At 39.4% G+C, this 13830-nt stretch overlaps 1 protein-coding gene across 1 annotated transcript; it reads left to right on the forward strand.

The window, feature by feature from the left end:
- Positions 1–6761: 6761 nt before the first annotated feature.
- On the forward strand, positions 6762–13401 carry desma (desmin a). Its single transcript, XM_053328150.1, has 10 exons — positions 6762–7413; positions 9318–9378; positions 9617–9712; positions 10695–10856; positions 10981–11106; positions 11274–11384; positions 11673–11782; positions 11945–11997; positions 12559–12647; positions 13305–13401. The coding sequence occupies exons 1-10, from the start codon at positions 6839–6841 to the stop codon at positions 13344–13346; spliced, it is 1425 nt and encodes a 474-aa protein (XP_053184125.1). The 5' UTR covers positions 6762–6838; the 3' UTR covers positions 13347–13401.
- Positions 13402–13830: the final 429 nt, after the last annotated feature.

Below are 13830 nucleotides of genomic sequence, written 5' to 3' on the forward strand. Positions count from 1 at the left end.
GCACTTTGTAACCTGGGTTTTGAAAAAAATTACTATTACTATTACTGGAAACTGACTACGTGTTTAGCAGACGAGACCCACAAAGACTGCCCAATGGAAGACCGAATTCTTGGCTTTGCCTCTGCTATTCACACAGCGATGCCATCCTTGGCATGCCAAAGGTGGCATCCAGTTAATGTAGCATAATGTCATAGGGATCAGTATTACTTGCACTCTGAACTGTGGGTTTTCTTTTAATGAATATTAAGTTGTACATTGTCCTGCCTTGGAACATTGCCAATCTAACAGAAAGAAATGAGGGGCAATTAGAGTGTAACTAAACAGATTCCTTTCAATTTAGTGTTACACATGAATCATAATGTCTACCGCTTTCTGTTCCTGGCACATTGTGCTGCTGCTGTCGATGTTTGATATTTCCTTAGTTTTAGAACAAATTTCTGTGTTAAATATGTTTATAAAGTAGTTTTCACATTGCACAATTGCATGCAATCACCAATCTTCAAACACACACACACACACAATCTATCTCTTTTTCTTCCTCCCTCCTTAACTCTCATACTCTCATCCTTTCGTCCTTGTGTCACTCTTGTGCAACAGCTCAACTCATTGGCATGTGTGTATCTGTGTTTGGTTCGTTGCTGGGCAACATGCATTCAGTGTTTATGAAGGATGAAACCAGCTGAATGCCTCTCACCTATACACACTATTTAAATCATAGTAAAACATGACTGGATTTTCACCACCCTTCACTCGGCTTTGTATCATTATCCACTATTATCACATTCTGCACCTCAAAAACATCTACTAGAGCTAGAAAACATACCATGAGTCTTTGACTCTATTACTATGTGCTGTTGACGAATATGAAATCATACAATTGTCTTTATAGTTTACCAAATTTCATATAAACACACACATCTTATTTCCACATGTCCGGTGGTTAAAAAAGGACCCTCGACCATTTCCCAACATGCCAGCCTTCCTGTAATCCACACTTTTAGGCTTCTGAATGCCACATCATTTCACATGCCAGATGCCCCCTCCCTTCCCAAAATACCCTACGCTTGGGAAGTGGTAACAGAGTAATTAAGTTCCCAGGGTGGATTTAACTTTTTACCCCATGCCACAGAAAATGTTGGGGGGGAGTCAGAATGAATGGCAATGATAATATCATTTGCCTGGAGGAGTGTAAAATAATTTTAAAATCAAATAAAAACTATGCAAATGTTTTTTGACCCACTCATTTTGTCATTTGTTTAAGAATCCAGGCAATGTAAATAGTAATTTTCTACTGATGCAAAGTTAGAGAAATCACTGTGAATATTTTTAAATTGTAATATTGCATCCCCTACTTGTAATAGAGGCATGTTTGAGTGGGATTTGGCTGCTACATTCTGTCGATATTCTCAGACTTGGTGCATGCATGTGTCTGTGTCTGTAACTATTTTCCCAGCCGTGATGGGATCTGATTGCTAATTTAAGAGTGTTTCTAGGCTACAGGTCAGATGATGCTTCTGTGTCTGGGGTTGTTAGGCAACGCAAAGGTAACTCATTTTATTTGCTGTGCTGATGATGTGCTGTGTAACTGGAAGTCTCCCAGGGAAACTCCAGTATGACTGCCTCTGTCATATCAGCAGATAATGCACTCAAAGTTACATGGTGTTCCCATCAGGTCATTTCATATCATCTGTGGCAATTAGAAGCCCTCATGTCCTCTTTTTGGTATATGAGTGCAGCAGAATGGGAAATCGTCAGGAGTAACAGTTTGAGCCCATGACTCTAAAACTCATACCTGTAACTAGTGAGGTCATCATTGTTGGTGTGGCTGTATCTCACTTTTTAAAGTCCAAACTTGAGTCCTTGTAATATGATAAAAATATATTGCATGTTTACTAATATCAACATTTGAATATGTTGTGCCTGTCTATTCAGGGACCCTTCCCAACCACATGGGCCTTTGGCATTTGAGCAAGCAAAGTCATGGTCCTGGAAAGAGGCCTGGTGACTCTTGGATTCCCAGAACAGAGACATACATTAATTATACATCAAAATGGTTTGCGACTGTAGTATAGAGGTTGATTTCACAAGATCTTTGAAGATTTTTTAAGGGGAAATAGAAAATCACCTGTTATAGGAAGCAATGCCTTGTTAGAGACTGAGATTTTTTTTTAGTGCCTTTTTATGGCACACTGATATCAGGAAAAAAAAGGTTTTGCTTTTGTCAGAAATTATAGTCTCTTCTCTAAGCATGAAATTATATCACATTTTACCTCAAATTGGAAATGCAGCTCATGTTGACAGAGATTTCAGGATTAGCCTGCAAAGTCTGGGCTAGACGCAACACAAATGATCAAACCTGGCCATAGTAATAATGGAAAAACAAGTGAATCAATGTGTTTCAAATGTTATGATTAATATATTCAAATACTGTATTCTAGTTTAGTTTTCAATGTTTATTCAAGTAAGATATTTGCAAAGAGACTACTTTTTGACATGAAAAAACACTGAATCTTGACTGGCAGTAGGTTCAACAATGGAATCTCATATTAGTAAGTGTGACCCACTGATTTAAGTAAAATGCTATTTTCAGCTATCGTTTGATATTTCGGTTTATCAGCACTTATGTTTATCTCCATGGCATGCCACAAAAAACAGCATCATCATTCTTATTTTTGTGGAGGTTGTCAGGCTCTTTCTTTAGTACCATGATCATTTTGGAAAGTGGCTGGACAACAGAGTTCAAACAGGAAATCTAAAAATAGAGCTGACACCACTGGCAGCTGACACACACACACACTACTCTATGAAATGCAAATACATGCTTGACCACACAAGACAACCACTCGAACTTCACGCCCCCACACAGCACAGACACACGGACACTCATACAGCACGCTAACAAATTGTTTCTTATTTGATGCAAGTTAGAAATGTTGTAGGTCACAGGCTTGAAAATAAATTAGCCTAAAATTGCGGAAGACCTCAAATCTTTTACTACATACACAGAAGTATATGTGTGAAAACAAACTGCTAAAGAAGTGCATGATCAAGAGAGAAGCATTTTCCAAACTGTATACAAACACAATTAATTAATAAATGTGGCATTGCATTTAAATTCTCCAGTTGCTTGGTTACACAGTCAGGCTATCGTAGAATAAATATTACAGAGATCCTCTCACTCAACTGCAGAGCCTAAAAAGTTACATTGCCAATTTTTACATTGCAAGAAGTAGCAGATTCTGCTAAAGGTTATGTAATTTGGAAGGCACTAACTTTTTATTTGATAATCATTGGTCATAAGAAAGAAAGAGACTTTCACAGAGAAGCCCCTACCAATAGTCCATTCACACAGGTGTTTTCACTTAAGCCTGATTAGACCTCTTCTCAGGACAGTGTGAGTGTACAAATTTAGTCTTGATTGACATCTCTCAGACCTCCCTGTTAGTTTTATAATATATTACCAAGCAGTTGCTCAACCCAGTTTTAACCTGGCCAGAGGTCCTATTAGCGAGAGTAATTGAAAACACCCTTTTATGCAGGGTCTTTAAAATCCAACTGATCTAATATTTAATTATTCCTCTTTGCACTCAAAATAATTGCAACATGTTTTTTTAATGTTAATTTTAATATTTGTGTGTGTGTGTGTGTGTGTGTGTGTGTGTGTGTGTGTGTGTGTGTGTGTGTGTGTGTGTGTGTGTGTGTGTGTGTGTGTGTGTGTGCGTGTGTGTGTGTGTGTGTGTAGGGTTGTTTGGTTGGCAAAAGATGACAAAGTAAACAAGCTGCTGTCATTACAAGTCAATGGACAGAAAATGTGTGGCCAACAGGGATTTTGAAGAGCAATGACCAAACCTCCATCTAATGAGTACAAAGTGACATTTGCAGTTGTTGCAGCTAATTATCCCCTTAGCCAACTAACTAACAATAAGCTAATGAGCATCTCACACTACAGGACTGTTAAAGCTGACAGACTTGGGAGTAAGGCACAGAACAAGACGTTACATGTGCTCATACTATTAAGTTAGATAACAAGTAGAATGTAGCAGGAAAGCTACTGTGGGTTGTTGTTCAGAGTCTGTGGCACTTGTGTTGTGTAGCAGGATGCTATCAGGTTTAGCGTGACTGTCAGCTCTATGAACACCATGTAATCACTTGCAAGATTTGATTTGCTGATTGAAATGAGGTCTTCAGCTATTAAAAAAAAAGCTAAGTAGGAGGTACTGTATGCAGGAATAGACAGTCAAAGGAAATGTATTTCAGTTATACTTCAAATGTATGAAGTGATTTAAAGAGCTGACAAAGTTGGGATAATCATCCTATGTGCTATACCTGGTCTCAGACTCAGAATAGGGGCGTCATCTTCCTGTACCAGCCTGAAAAATGGCAACAGAAGAATTAATGGGAAAAAAATGGGGACAGGCTTAGATGTGATGTGCTGTACAGAAGAGACAAATTGGCCTTTTTCTTGAGGTCACATGAAAAATGCATTTAGTTAACTGCTCCCAGCAAAGGCTATCAGATCTGTGTAATAATTTAGTCAGTTAAAATGACATTGACAAGATGGATTTGTCAATCACTGCTGATTAGGGCAACATGCTGCTATGAACATAATTGCATGAACATAGAGTGCCAATTCAGTCTGATTGGCAGATGAATGTAATGCTTCTATTCAGTTCTTGAAGAAATATTTAGCATCTTACAAACGTTGAACCATCATAATTATCACTATCATTACCATCAACACATATGGTAGGGTAGAGATGTATCACTAGCCTGGGCTCTCTTTCGGCTGCAGTCCTGACTGTCTGACATGAACAATAGACCAACAGCATTCAATCAAATACCCACATGAACACATGCAAACTTCCACATCTCTTGGACACTTACTTTAAACATAGCAACTTAATGTCTATCCCTAAACCTTTATCCCACCTTAAACCTAATTTATACTTTAGATATTAACATCAAATGTCAAATATATAATGTGAAAGGGCTGCCTTTAGTGGTGAACCATGACCCAATGCTAGGTAACTGTTCTGATGTTACTGCCCCTTTTAGGTTTGAGTTCAAGCACACCCCATTTCTAGTAGCAGGTAGTAATTTACTCCCAAACAAACTTGTTTTTAACCCAACTGTATGCTTGCTGCCCAGCACCAAACAACAGACACACAAAGTTAGCGTGTTTCTAGAAAGCTAAGTTAGGTAGGTGACAAAAATAGACCAAAATGTTTGACTTACATTCAGCCAATTGCCAAAAAATACAGATGGATAATGTGTAACTATGCTAGTGATCATACTGCATGTAGTTGTTTTTCACCCTATTGACCATTAAGCTTCACTGTGGTCATAATCATCATTATCAAAATCATTTAACCAGAAAGGGCATGAATGATTGTACTGTATACCAACTCATGGTGTGTGAGAGTCTAGTGGAGAGCCGTCGTGATAAAATGGAGTGTGACCTTCCTGGCAGCAGCCCTATCAGTCAAAGCGTACTGCTGCTTATGTAACCAAGGGGAAATATATTACTCGATTGTAACTCTATAGCTCCTGACAGGGTCACAATAATTCAAAATGTATGACAAATTCCACTCAAGACACTGTCATGTCAATAAATTGAGGCTGTTTATCTCAACTTCTTTTTTGAACCAGCTTCTTTAGCTCCAATAAACATGAAAAAACGGAATAGTATGCAATGGCTATTTCAAATATGTGAAGCTATTTCAAATGGACTTTTTTTATCTACAGACATACTTTCCCTCCTCAATGTGGTATGCAGTTAGCGTATATGAAACAAACAACCTAAGTTATTTAAGTTACAGCTCAAATGCAGACACTCACTGAATGACTTTACTTACTCACTCAATCATGTTTGCATCCAAGAACACACACATGGACACACACACACACATATACACAGAAGCCTCCGCCCTTTCCCGCAGTTGAAACCCGACCAGTTCGACAGCTGAATCAAGGGCTGGCAACAGGCGGGACAGGGGGAGAAGAGAGGAAGGGGCAAGAGAAAAGATGAGTGGCTACAGAGGGGGAGGGGATGTAAAGGACAGGCTTACAGAATAATGGATGACAAATCAAGAGAGTGCAATAAACTAATTAATAAAAACCAAAAAAAGTCATGTATTAAGTCAAGTTTTTCTAAAAAAAAATAAACCAGCCAGAATCACAGCTTTCTGCTCACAGACCTTTTTTTAAAAGAAAAGAATTGTGGAAAACATTGTTACAATCCCATTAAAAACTGCTTTAATGAACTTTATATGGATTTAATGGACACAATGACAGAAAAGAAGTAATCAGATTACACAATTTAGAATATTCAGACATTGTATTACTGATTGCAATGATGCAGTCTATAAGTAAAAAATTAAGATTTGTACTATGAAGAAAACAGCCCTGATGATTGTGTTTACAACAATGATAGCTAAATTTAAAGTAAATTAAGTGGCCCTTAATATATTCCCGACACTTTAAAATAATTTATCACTGGAATGTGAAAGAAAATCTTAAACCAAACTGGAACCAGGGCAAGCTTCAAATTTTGGCCTGGATCGAAAATGCTGACAAAGTGATTAATAACAGGAAAATGTGGCTGAGGTACAGTGGAGGGGTGGAGTAGGAGGTAGTGGTAGTATAGATGGGGTGAATGGAGACAGAGGGAGGTCGGGGAGGAGGGGTCAGCGTGGGTGTGGTTAATCTACAAATAGCTGCGCTCAGTGCCTGGCATTTCTTCACTTAATCTCTCTCCCTGTTTCCCATTGGGACAGTTGGGTCTCAGCTTCTCCAGCAGCTCCGTCAAACTACAAGCCAACCAACCAGTCAACCAGCCATGAGCAAGTCCTTCTCCTCCTCAAGCCAGAGTGCCTCCTCATACCGTCGCACCTTTGGCTCAGGCATCGGTTCATCCCCGATGTCTTCCCTCTTCTCCTCCGGAGGAGGCCGCAGCTCCTCTGCCAGCCATATGGCTAGCCGCGTGTATGAGGTCAAGAGCAGTGGTGCTCCCTCCTATTCCAACTACAGATTGTCCTCTGGTGCTGGAGCAGGGTTCGGCTCCTCTACAGCCATGCGCACTTATTCAGGTGAGAAACTTGACTTCAACCTTGCTGATGCAATGAACCAGGACTTCCTCAACACAAGGACCAATGAGAAGGCCGAACTTCAGCATCTCAACGACCGCTTCGCCAGCTACATAGAGAAGGTTCGTTTCCTGGAGCAGCAAAATGCAGCGCTGACCGTGGAGATTGAGAAGCTGAGGGGCCGCGAGGGACCTGGACGTGTGGCTGATCTGTACGAGGAGGAAATGAGAGAGCTGAGGAGGCAAATAGACAGCCTCTCCAACCAGCGTGCCCGAGTGGAGGTGGAGAGAGACAACCTGGCTGACGACCTGCAGAAAATTAAACTGAGGTAGGTGAGAGGACGGATGAATGAGTTAGATGGACCTTTAAAAATGTGGATGAATGGTTGAATAATGAAAAAGGATGACATGAAGAACACATGCTGCTGATATAGCTTAGTTTAACAGCTAGAGTTCCCAGACAACAGATGCATTTTGACAGGAGTGAGCAAGAGGCCGATGTCACCTCCTCCAGAAAGATAAACCCCAGTCGCGTATTTTAGACAGGGTCTCCAGTGGAATTCCTATAATCGGTTGGAGCAACTGTCTACATTAGAAGGTCCCATCCTTTTTCTCATGTGACTCTTTAAAGCAAATGTCTGCTTGTGAACCCTAGTCAAAAGTTTAATATGTCCGTGAGTTACGAGCAGTTTAACCAAAGAAGGGAAGGGAAAAAAAAATTCAATGAGAAAGAGGGGTGTTTTAGATAGCTAACTTAATTTGTACAATGAAAGAGATAAAACAAACACCTACATGCAATATCAAGACAATGTGCTGATTTTCACTGGGTCTCTCAGCTCTTGTGAAGAAAAGAGAAACAACAAAGTAATACAGGAGTGATTTGAGAATTTGTATGCTTCAATGACTGTTATGGTTCACCAACTTTTTACAAAGGTGTTTTATAATTTATTCACAAGAGACATAGCAGAATAGAAGAAAGAAAGAGATAGAGAGACTCACAGGGTTGTCGGAATAAAGATGAGACAGAGAAACAGATTACATTTCAGACAGACAGAGAGGTATGCAGAGGGAAACAAACGGTTGAATACACACAGCCTGTTCTGTGTATGCACCTGTACAGAGTAAAACTAAGAGCAAAAATGTATTAAAATTTTAAAAAGTCAGCAAAATACAGATTGCTTGTATATGTGAAGAAAAGAAAGAGAGATATGTATAGAGAGAGCTGTGTTGTGGGTGTATTTCTGAGTGGTCTATTTGTAGCTACTAGGTCAACTCTATGAATTTAGAATTTCTGTCATTGCAACAGCGAGCAATGTCTTAAATTTAAGTGTATAAATGTGCGCACAGACACACCAACACACACACACACACACAAACACACACCAACACACACACCACAAGCATAAACGCTCTTGACTTTCTTTCTATCATCCCTTTCTAAATCTAAAGCACCTGCTGCTCCCACTGAGATCAAAATATACCCAGAGAAGTCCTGCCTGCCAACAGTTACAACACAGAATTTAATCATGATCATATACTCAATACAAAAAAACAGATGATCTTATGCATTCATAAGACCGGGCTTTTAATGGGAAGAGGTGAAAATATTGAAAATGTGCACTGTGGAGCAAATTATGTACAGTAAGTGCAATCCACAGGTGCTAGGTACTCTCTAGCTGTGCTGCACAATATTAAAAAAGAAATAAATTGTACCACACCAAACCAAAAGATTGATCACCATGCCATGTGACTTGCACCTGTTGAAAGTGTGCTTTTCTTCTGCTAATGTTGCATACATGCATTGTTTTTTAAATGTACATTTTCAAGTTATTCAGGGTGCATAGTAAAACGCTAATTCTGGAAACAGTACCAGACCTCTGATCCTTTCTCACCGTAACCTTTCTGACTCTGACAATGTGACAGCAGCTACAACACTGCTACAGAACTCAAAGGGCAGGTGCTCGTGTGTGTGTGGGGGTGCGTGTGTGCGTGTATTCATACTTGTAAGAAGTTATCATGTGTCATTGCCCAGTCGGTTCTATTCTTGTAAATTTACCGACAGAAGTCTGGAGGAATGAGAAGTGGCAACTATTTTATCTGTCTAGTAATTGGTCCCTAAGGAACAGGCCATGCTCTCAAACACTCAAAACTTGTGATTATATTGTTTTATATTTCAACTCTTTCAACTTTCTTTTTGCTGTTTTTTTTTCTCTCTGTCTGTTGATGTCTCCAGACTGCAAGAGGAGATTCACCAGAAGGAAGATGCAGAGAACAACCTATCTGCTTTCAGAGCCGTATGTTTTCTATTTCAATAAAAACTTAATAGCTTTCTCTATATCTCAATAGCTACTTTCTCACTGATATAAAAAATGAAACTTTCCTTCAGTCTCATTTTCTTGGAAGCACTCAATCTTGTACATGTCCAACTCTCCTGCTTGTCACTAACCATTTTCTCTCTTTCAATTTCATGTTCTTTTTACTTCTACTGTTGATTGTTGCTATAATTTTCTTATTTTTCTGTTTTGTATCCAGGATGTTGACAATGCCACTCTGGCCAGGCTGGACCTGGAGAGACGCATTGAGAGTCTGCAAGAGGAAATTGCCTTCCTCAAGAAGATCCATGAAGAGGTATATGGATCTGTCTATAAATTATGTCTGTCTGGCTGCAATGAGGCCACTAGAGTATATCTGTACTATGTATGTCAGTAGGGTGGTGTGTACTATATCATATATCAGCTGTGTGTGATGTAATACTGTAATATCATATATATCTGAGCCTCTGTAGGCACGCAGCTCTTCAAGGGATCAGATATTTCACACTTAAACACACCCACTGATATTAAAACGCGTCAATTATGCATGATTATACATTCTCACTCTCTCTTCTTCTACATATTGTTGAATGAAAATGTTACAATATAAATATTGTAGAATATTGTAAATGCAAATTGTGCATTTAGATGCAAAGCAGTAAGAAGCATGTTGCACATTCACTTACATCAAAGCACATTCTGAGCCACATGCTCAGACACATATCGGCGCACTCGAGGACCCTTGCTGTCATTTTGTCATTCCTACCTCAACTCTGACCTCTCAGAAATGCTGATCTGCTGATTGGTTGAAGAGAGCATGTCAGCTGCTGTGTGTGTGTGTATGAGAGAGAGAAAAAGAGTATGTGCATGTGAACAGATGCAAAGCTATTTATATCTTTTGGTTGAACCAAAAGACAGCTGAGGGCGACCAAAGCTTACCAATTTAAAACTTCTAGTTTTACAGTTCTAAATCAACCCAGTGTATTTCTGGATTTCTAATAACACTTTAATAATATACGTAGTATTGTACAGCACTAAACCAATTTATAGTGTAGTTGGACATTTTTAATTCCTATATGCAGTATATGTAAATGTATTTTATTGATTTATGTTGTAGCTCTTCCCTTTTATGAGCTCCAATATCAACTGATTATTTTCATTAGTTGTTAATGAGGACACAGTTTCTGTCTTTTTAAATCTCCACAGATATTCATTAATTTCCTCTTTCTAACCTCCCCTGTTAAGAATTTGATGATTATGTTTGCTTACAGTCATTTTCTTCTCCCGTCACCTTGCAGGAGATCCGTGAGCTGCAGAGCCAGATGCAGGAAACTCAGGTACAGGTCCAGATGGACATGTCCAAACCCGACCTGACCGCTGCTCTGAGAGATATCCGCATGCAGTACGAGGGCATCGCCGCCAAGAACATTTCAGAGGCTGAAGAGTGGTACAAGTCTAAGGTAGGGTAGGACACACACACACACACACGCGCACACACACACACACACACACACACACACACACACACACACATAGTTTCCTTTAGCTGTTTCACTGCTAAATCCTCTTACCCTCTCTCCTTAGGTGTCTGATCTGAACCAGGCTGTCAATAAGAACAATGATGCACTGCGTCAGGCCAAACAGGAGAGTATGGAGTACAGGCACCAGATCCAGTCCTACACCTGTGAGATTGACTCACTCAAGGGCACTGTGAGTATTGTCTGCTGCATCTCTCACCTTATTTTAATTATGTGTTTCTTTACCAAACATGCTTCTTAATAATAGCCATTTGTCCCTCTTTCAATAGCTTTCATTCATTTTTAGACCTTTACACTGCTCTGATCCACACCTAATTTTTCCTCTGTCTTCCCTTGTAGAATGAGTCTCTGCTCCGCCAGATGAGAGATATGGAGGATCGCATGACTCGTGAAGGCTCTGGTTACCAGGATACCATCACACGAATGGAAGAAGAAATTGCTAAGATGAAGGTAATCAGAAAAATAAATTCAGGGCCTTAGCTATTCATTTTGGGGATGATCACTGAATCAAGCTCACCCATATTTTAGTTGTCCACCTCATCCCTGGTTGTAAGGATTAATGTGGCAACAGCCATAGACATTGAACTTTAGTGCAACTGGAATCTGGAATGGACAAAACATCTGTCACAAATCACAAATATATATATTCACGTTTTTTTGAAGTTCTTTCAGTTGACTTTATATTTGGTGAGAAGTTTATTTTAGCAGGCCAATAACTTTTTTTGTATTGATTTATAGGATGACATGGCCCGTCACTTGAGGGAGTACCAGGATCTCCTTAATGTCAAGATGGCTCTTGATATTGAAATTGCCACTTACCGCAAGCTGCTGGAGGGAGAGGAGAGCAGGTGTGTGTTTTCTTCTTTTCATTTGGATGTTAGTAAAGTTGTGCTTGTGTCATATGACTATCATGGTTTGACCTTTTTAAAGTGTGAAATTTGTATTTTAGTGTATATTTATTTCCTGCTACTGAGTTGTAACATTGCATTTTGTGTTTGTTTGTATTGCAGGATCACCACCACTGCGCCTGTACAGTCTGCCTATTCTAGTATTGGATTCAGAGGTAGGAGAAACAGTGCACATTCTTCCCTTTGCACAAAAATACCCTTAAAATCCATTTTACATTCCTTATGGGTCAATGAAGGGATTAGAAAAAAAACTAATTATAGCCCATGACTGTATATGGCAAGCACTATTTTGAGGGCATGACATGTTGCATATCTGCAGTGACACATTCTGACCACTGTGTGGGGATATATGACATGTGAAAAACCCTCAAGGTTTTTGATTCACGGAAGCAACCATCATGGAGCCACACATCTTTAATTACACAGTTTAGGCCAAGCACTTGATGTATTAACAGTCCAGCTGTGTAGTTGATATCTCTCTTTGCTCCTTTTTGCAGCTTCTTAAATGAAAACAATGAGAAGTATTTAAAGATGATGTATTAGGTACAGCCATGATTCATTAGTGCCATTGATTAAATATGTTTGAGAGGGATTTTCCAACTGTGTCGAGGCTGCTCCTCAGTATGCAAGGTGTTCAAAGACAATTAACCATCTAAGAGCAATACCAGATTAAAATCATTACCATAAACTAAATGAAAGCTTTTATTAAATTACAGAGACCAGTCCTGAGTCCCAGCATCGCACCCCAGAGGTTCACTCCAAGAAGACTGTTGTCATCAAGACCATTGAGACCCGTGATGGAGAGGTATGAGCATGCACACACACACACACACACACACACACACACACGCACACACACACACGCACACGCACATACAGTAGATACTTTCAACACATATACAAAAATGTCCATACACACACACATTCATCAAGCACACATTTAGTCTAATGAGAAATTTATAATTTTTCCGATTAATCTTGACTTGTCATATTCTTATGCAGATGAAGTTTTCTATGAGCCAGGGCACTAGTGCCCAGTGTGTAAGTCTGGTTCTAAAATCCCATCCACCTTTTTATCATTTATTCACAATGGCAGGTTGAAGCAAACTACTTAGATTTACTCTCCACTTTGTATTCAGAATGTGTGCTTGCAACTACATTTCTAGTCTCCAACTGATCCCTGAAATCTTGTAGTTTGCATCAAGTCGGTATAGACACTTACTAAAACCAGCTGCATCACCCCACACTGGCTTCTGTGAACAAGCAACTTTCCTGTCAGTGGCTAGTCGTCTTCCCCTGCACAGCTCTTCACTCCCAACAATAAACACAGAGCTTCACTGCTGCACTATTGATGGGAAATATTATTTGAGAAACACACTGTCCTTAACAAATAAACAATAAAAATGTTTGTATTTTTTACCTCCTACAAAACATTTTATAACATCTCTTTTGTCCTTCTCAGGTTGTCAGCGAGTCCACACAGCACCAGCAAGACATCATGTAAACAAGAGGAGGAGACATTAGAAACGGTTTATAGAATAAATGAATAAAAAATAACTCTAAAATTGGCATTTTCCTTCCACTGCTACAGTAAAGCGAACTAAGCATATTTTTACATACAGAATGCTGCCAGGTTCGGCTGATTTAAATGGAAAACATAAAATCAAGTAAATGCAAATCAGTATACATTTTTACACTGTGCACAATGTACTTCCTTCAGCCTGGTGTAAAATAAAGGGCATTCCGGGATTTATCCTCTTCACTTCTCTGAACAACATCAGAACTCATCTGTGATTTCTTGTCCACAAAAACACTTCAGTGGCAAGAGATGAGATTCAAATGAACAACAAAGCTTCAGTGTTGCCATAGTGAAACAGCATGCACAGGAAAGCTTGACATATCCATAAGCCTTAAAAACTGTGGTCAAAAGTGATATTATAAGGGGAACCTTGAGTGCACATATTCCAAGTTTTGTTTGTGCAAATGTA

The sequence above is a fragment of the Scomber japonicus genome, chromosome 11 (assembly GCF_027409825.1).
Source record: "Scomber japonicus isolate fScoJap1 chromosome 11, fScoJap1.pri, whole genome shotgun sequence".
In the NCBI taxonomy this organism is placed as follows: Eukaryota; Metazoa; Chordata; class Actinopteri; order Scombriformes; family Scombridae; genus Scomber; species Scomber japonicus.

What these genes read in the sequence shown, in the direction of transcription:
- desma (XM_053328150.1), top strand. Translation starts at nt 6,839, where the DNA reads ATGAGCAAGTCCTTCTCCTCCTCAAGCCAGAGTGCCTCCTCATACCGT. An exon ending in TCAAGAAGATCCATGAAGAG is followed by an intron (nt 9,713 to 10,694) that starts GTATATGGATCT and finishes GTCACCTTGCAG; the next exon opens with GAGATCCGTGAGCTGCAGAG. An exon ending in AAGAAATTGCTAAGATGAAG is followed by an intron (nt 11,385 to 11,672) that starts GTAATCAGAAAA and finishes ATTGATTTATAG; the next exon opens with GATGACATGGCCCGTCACTT.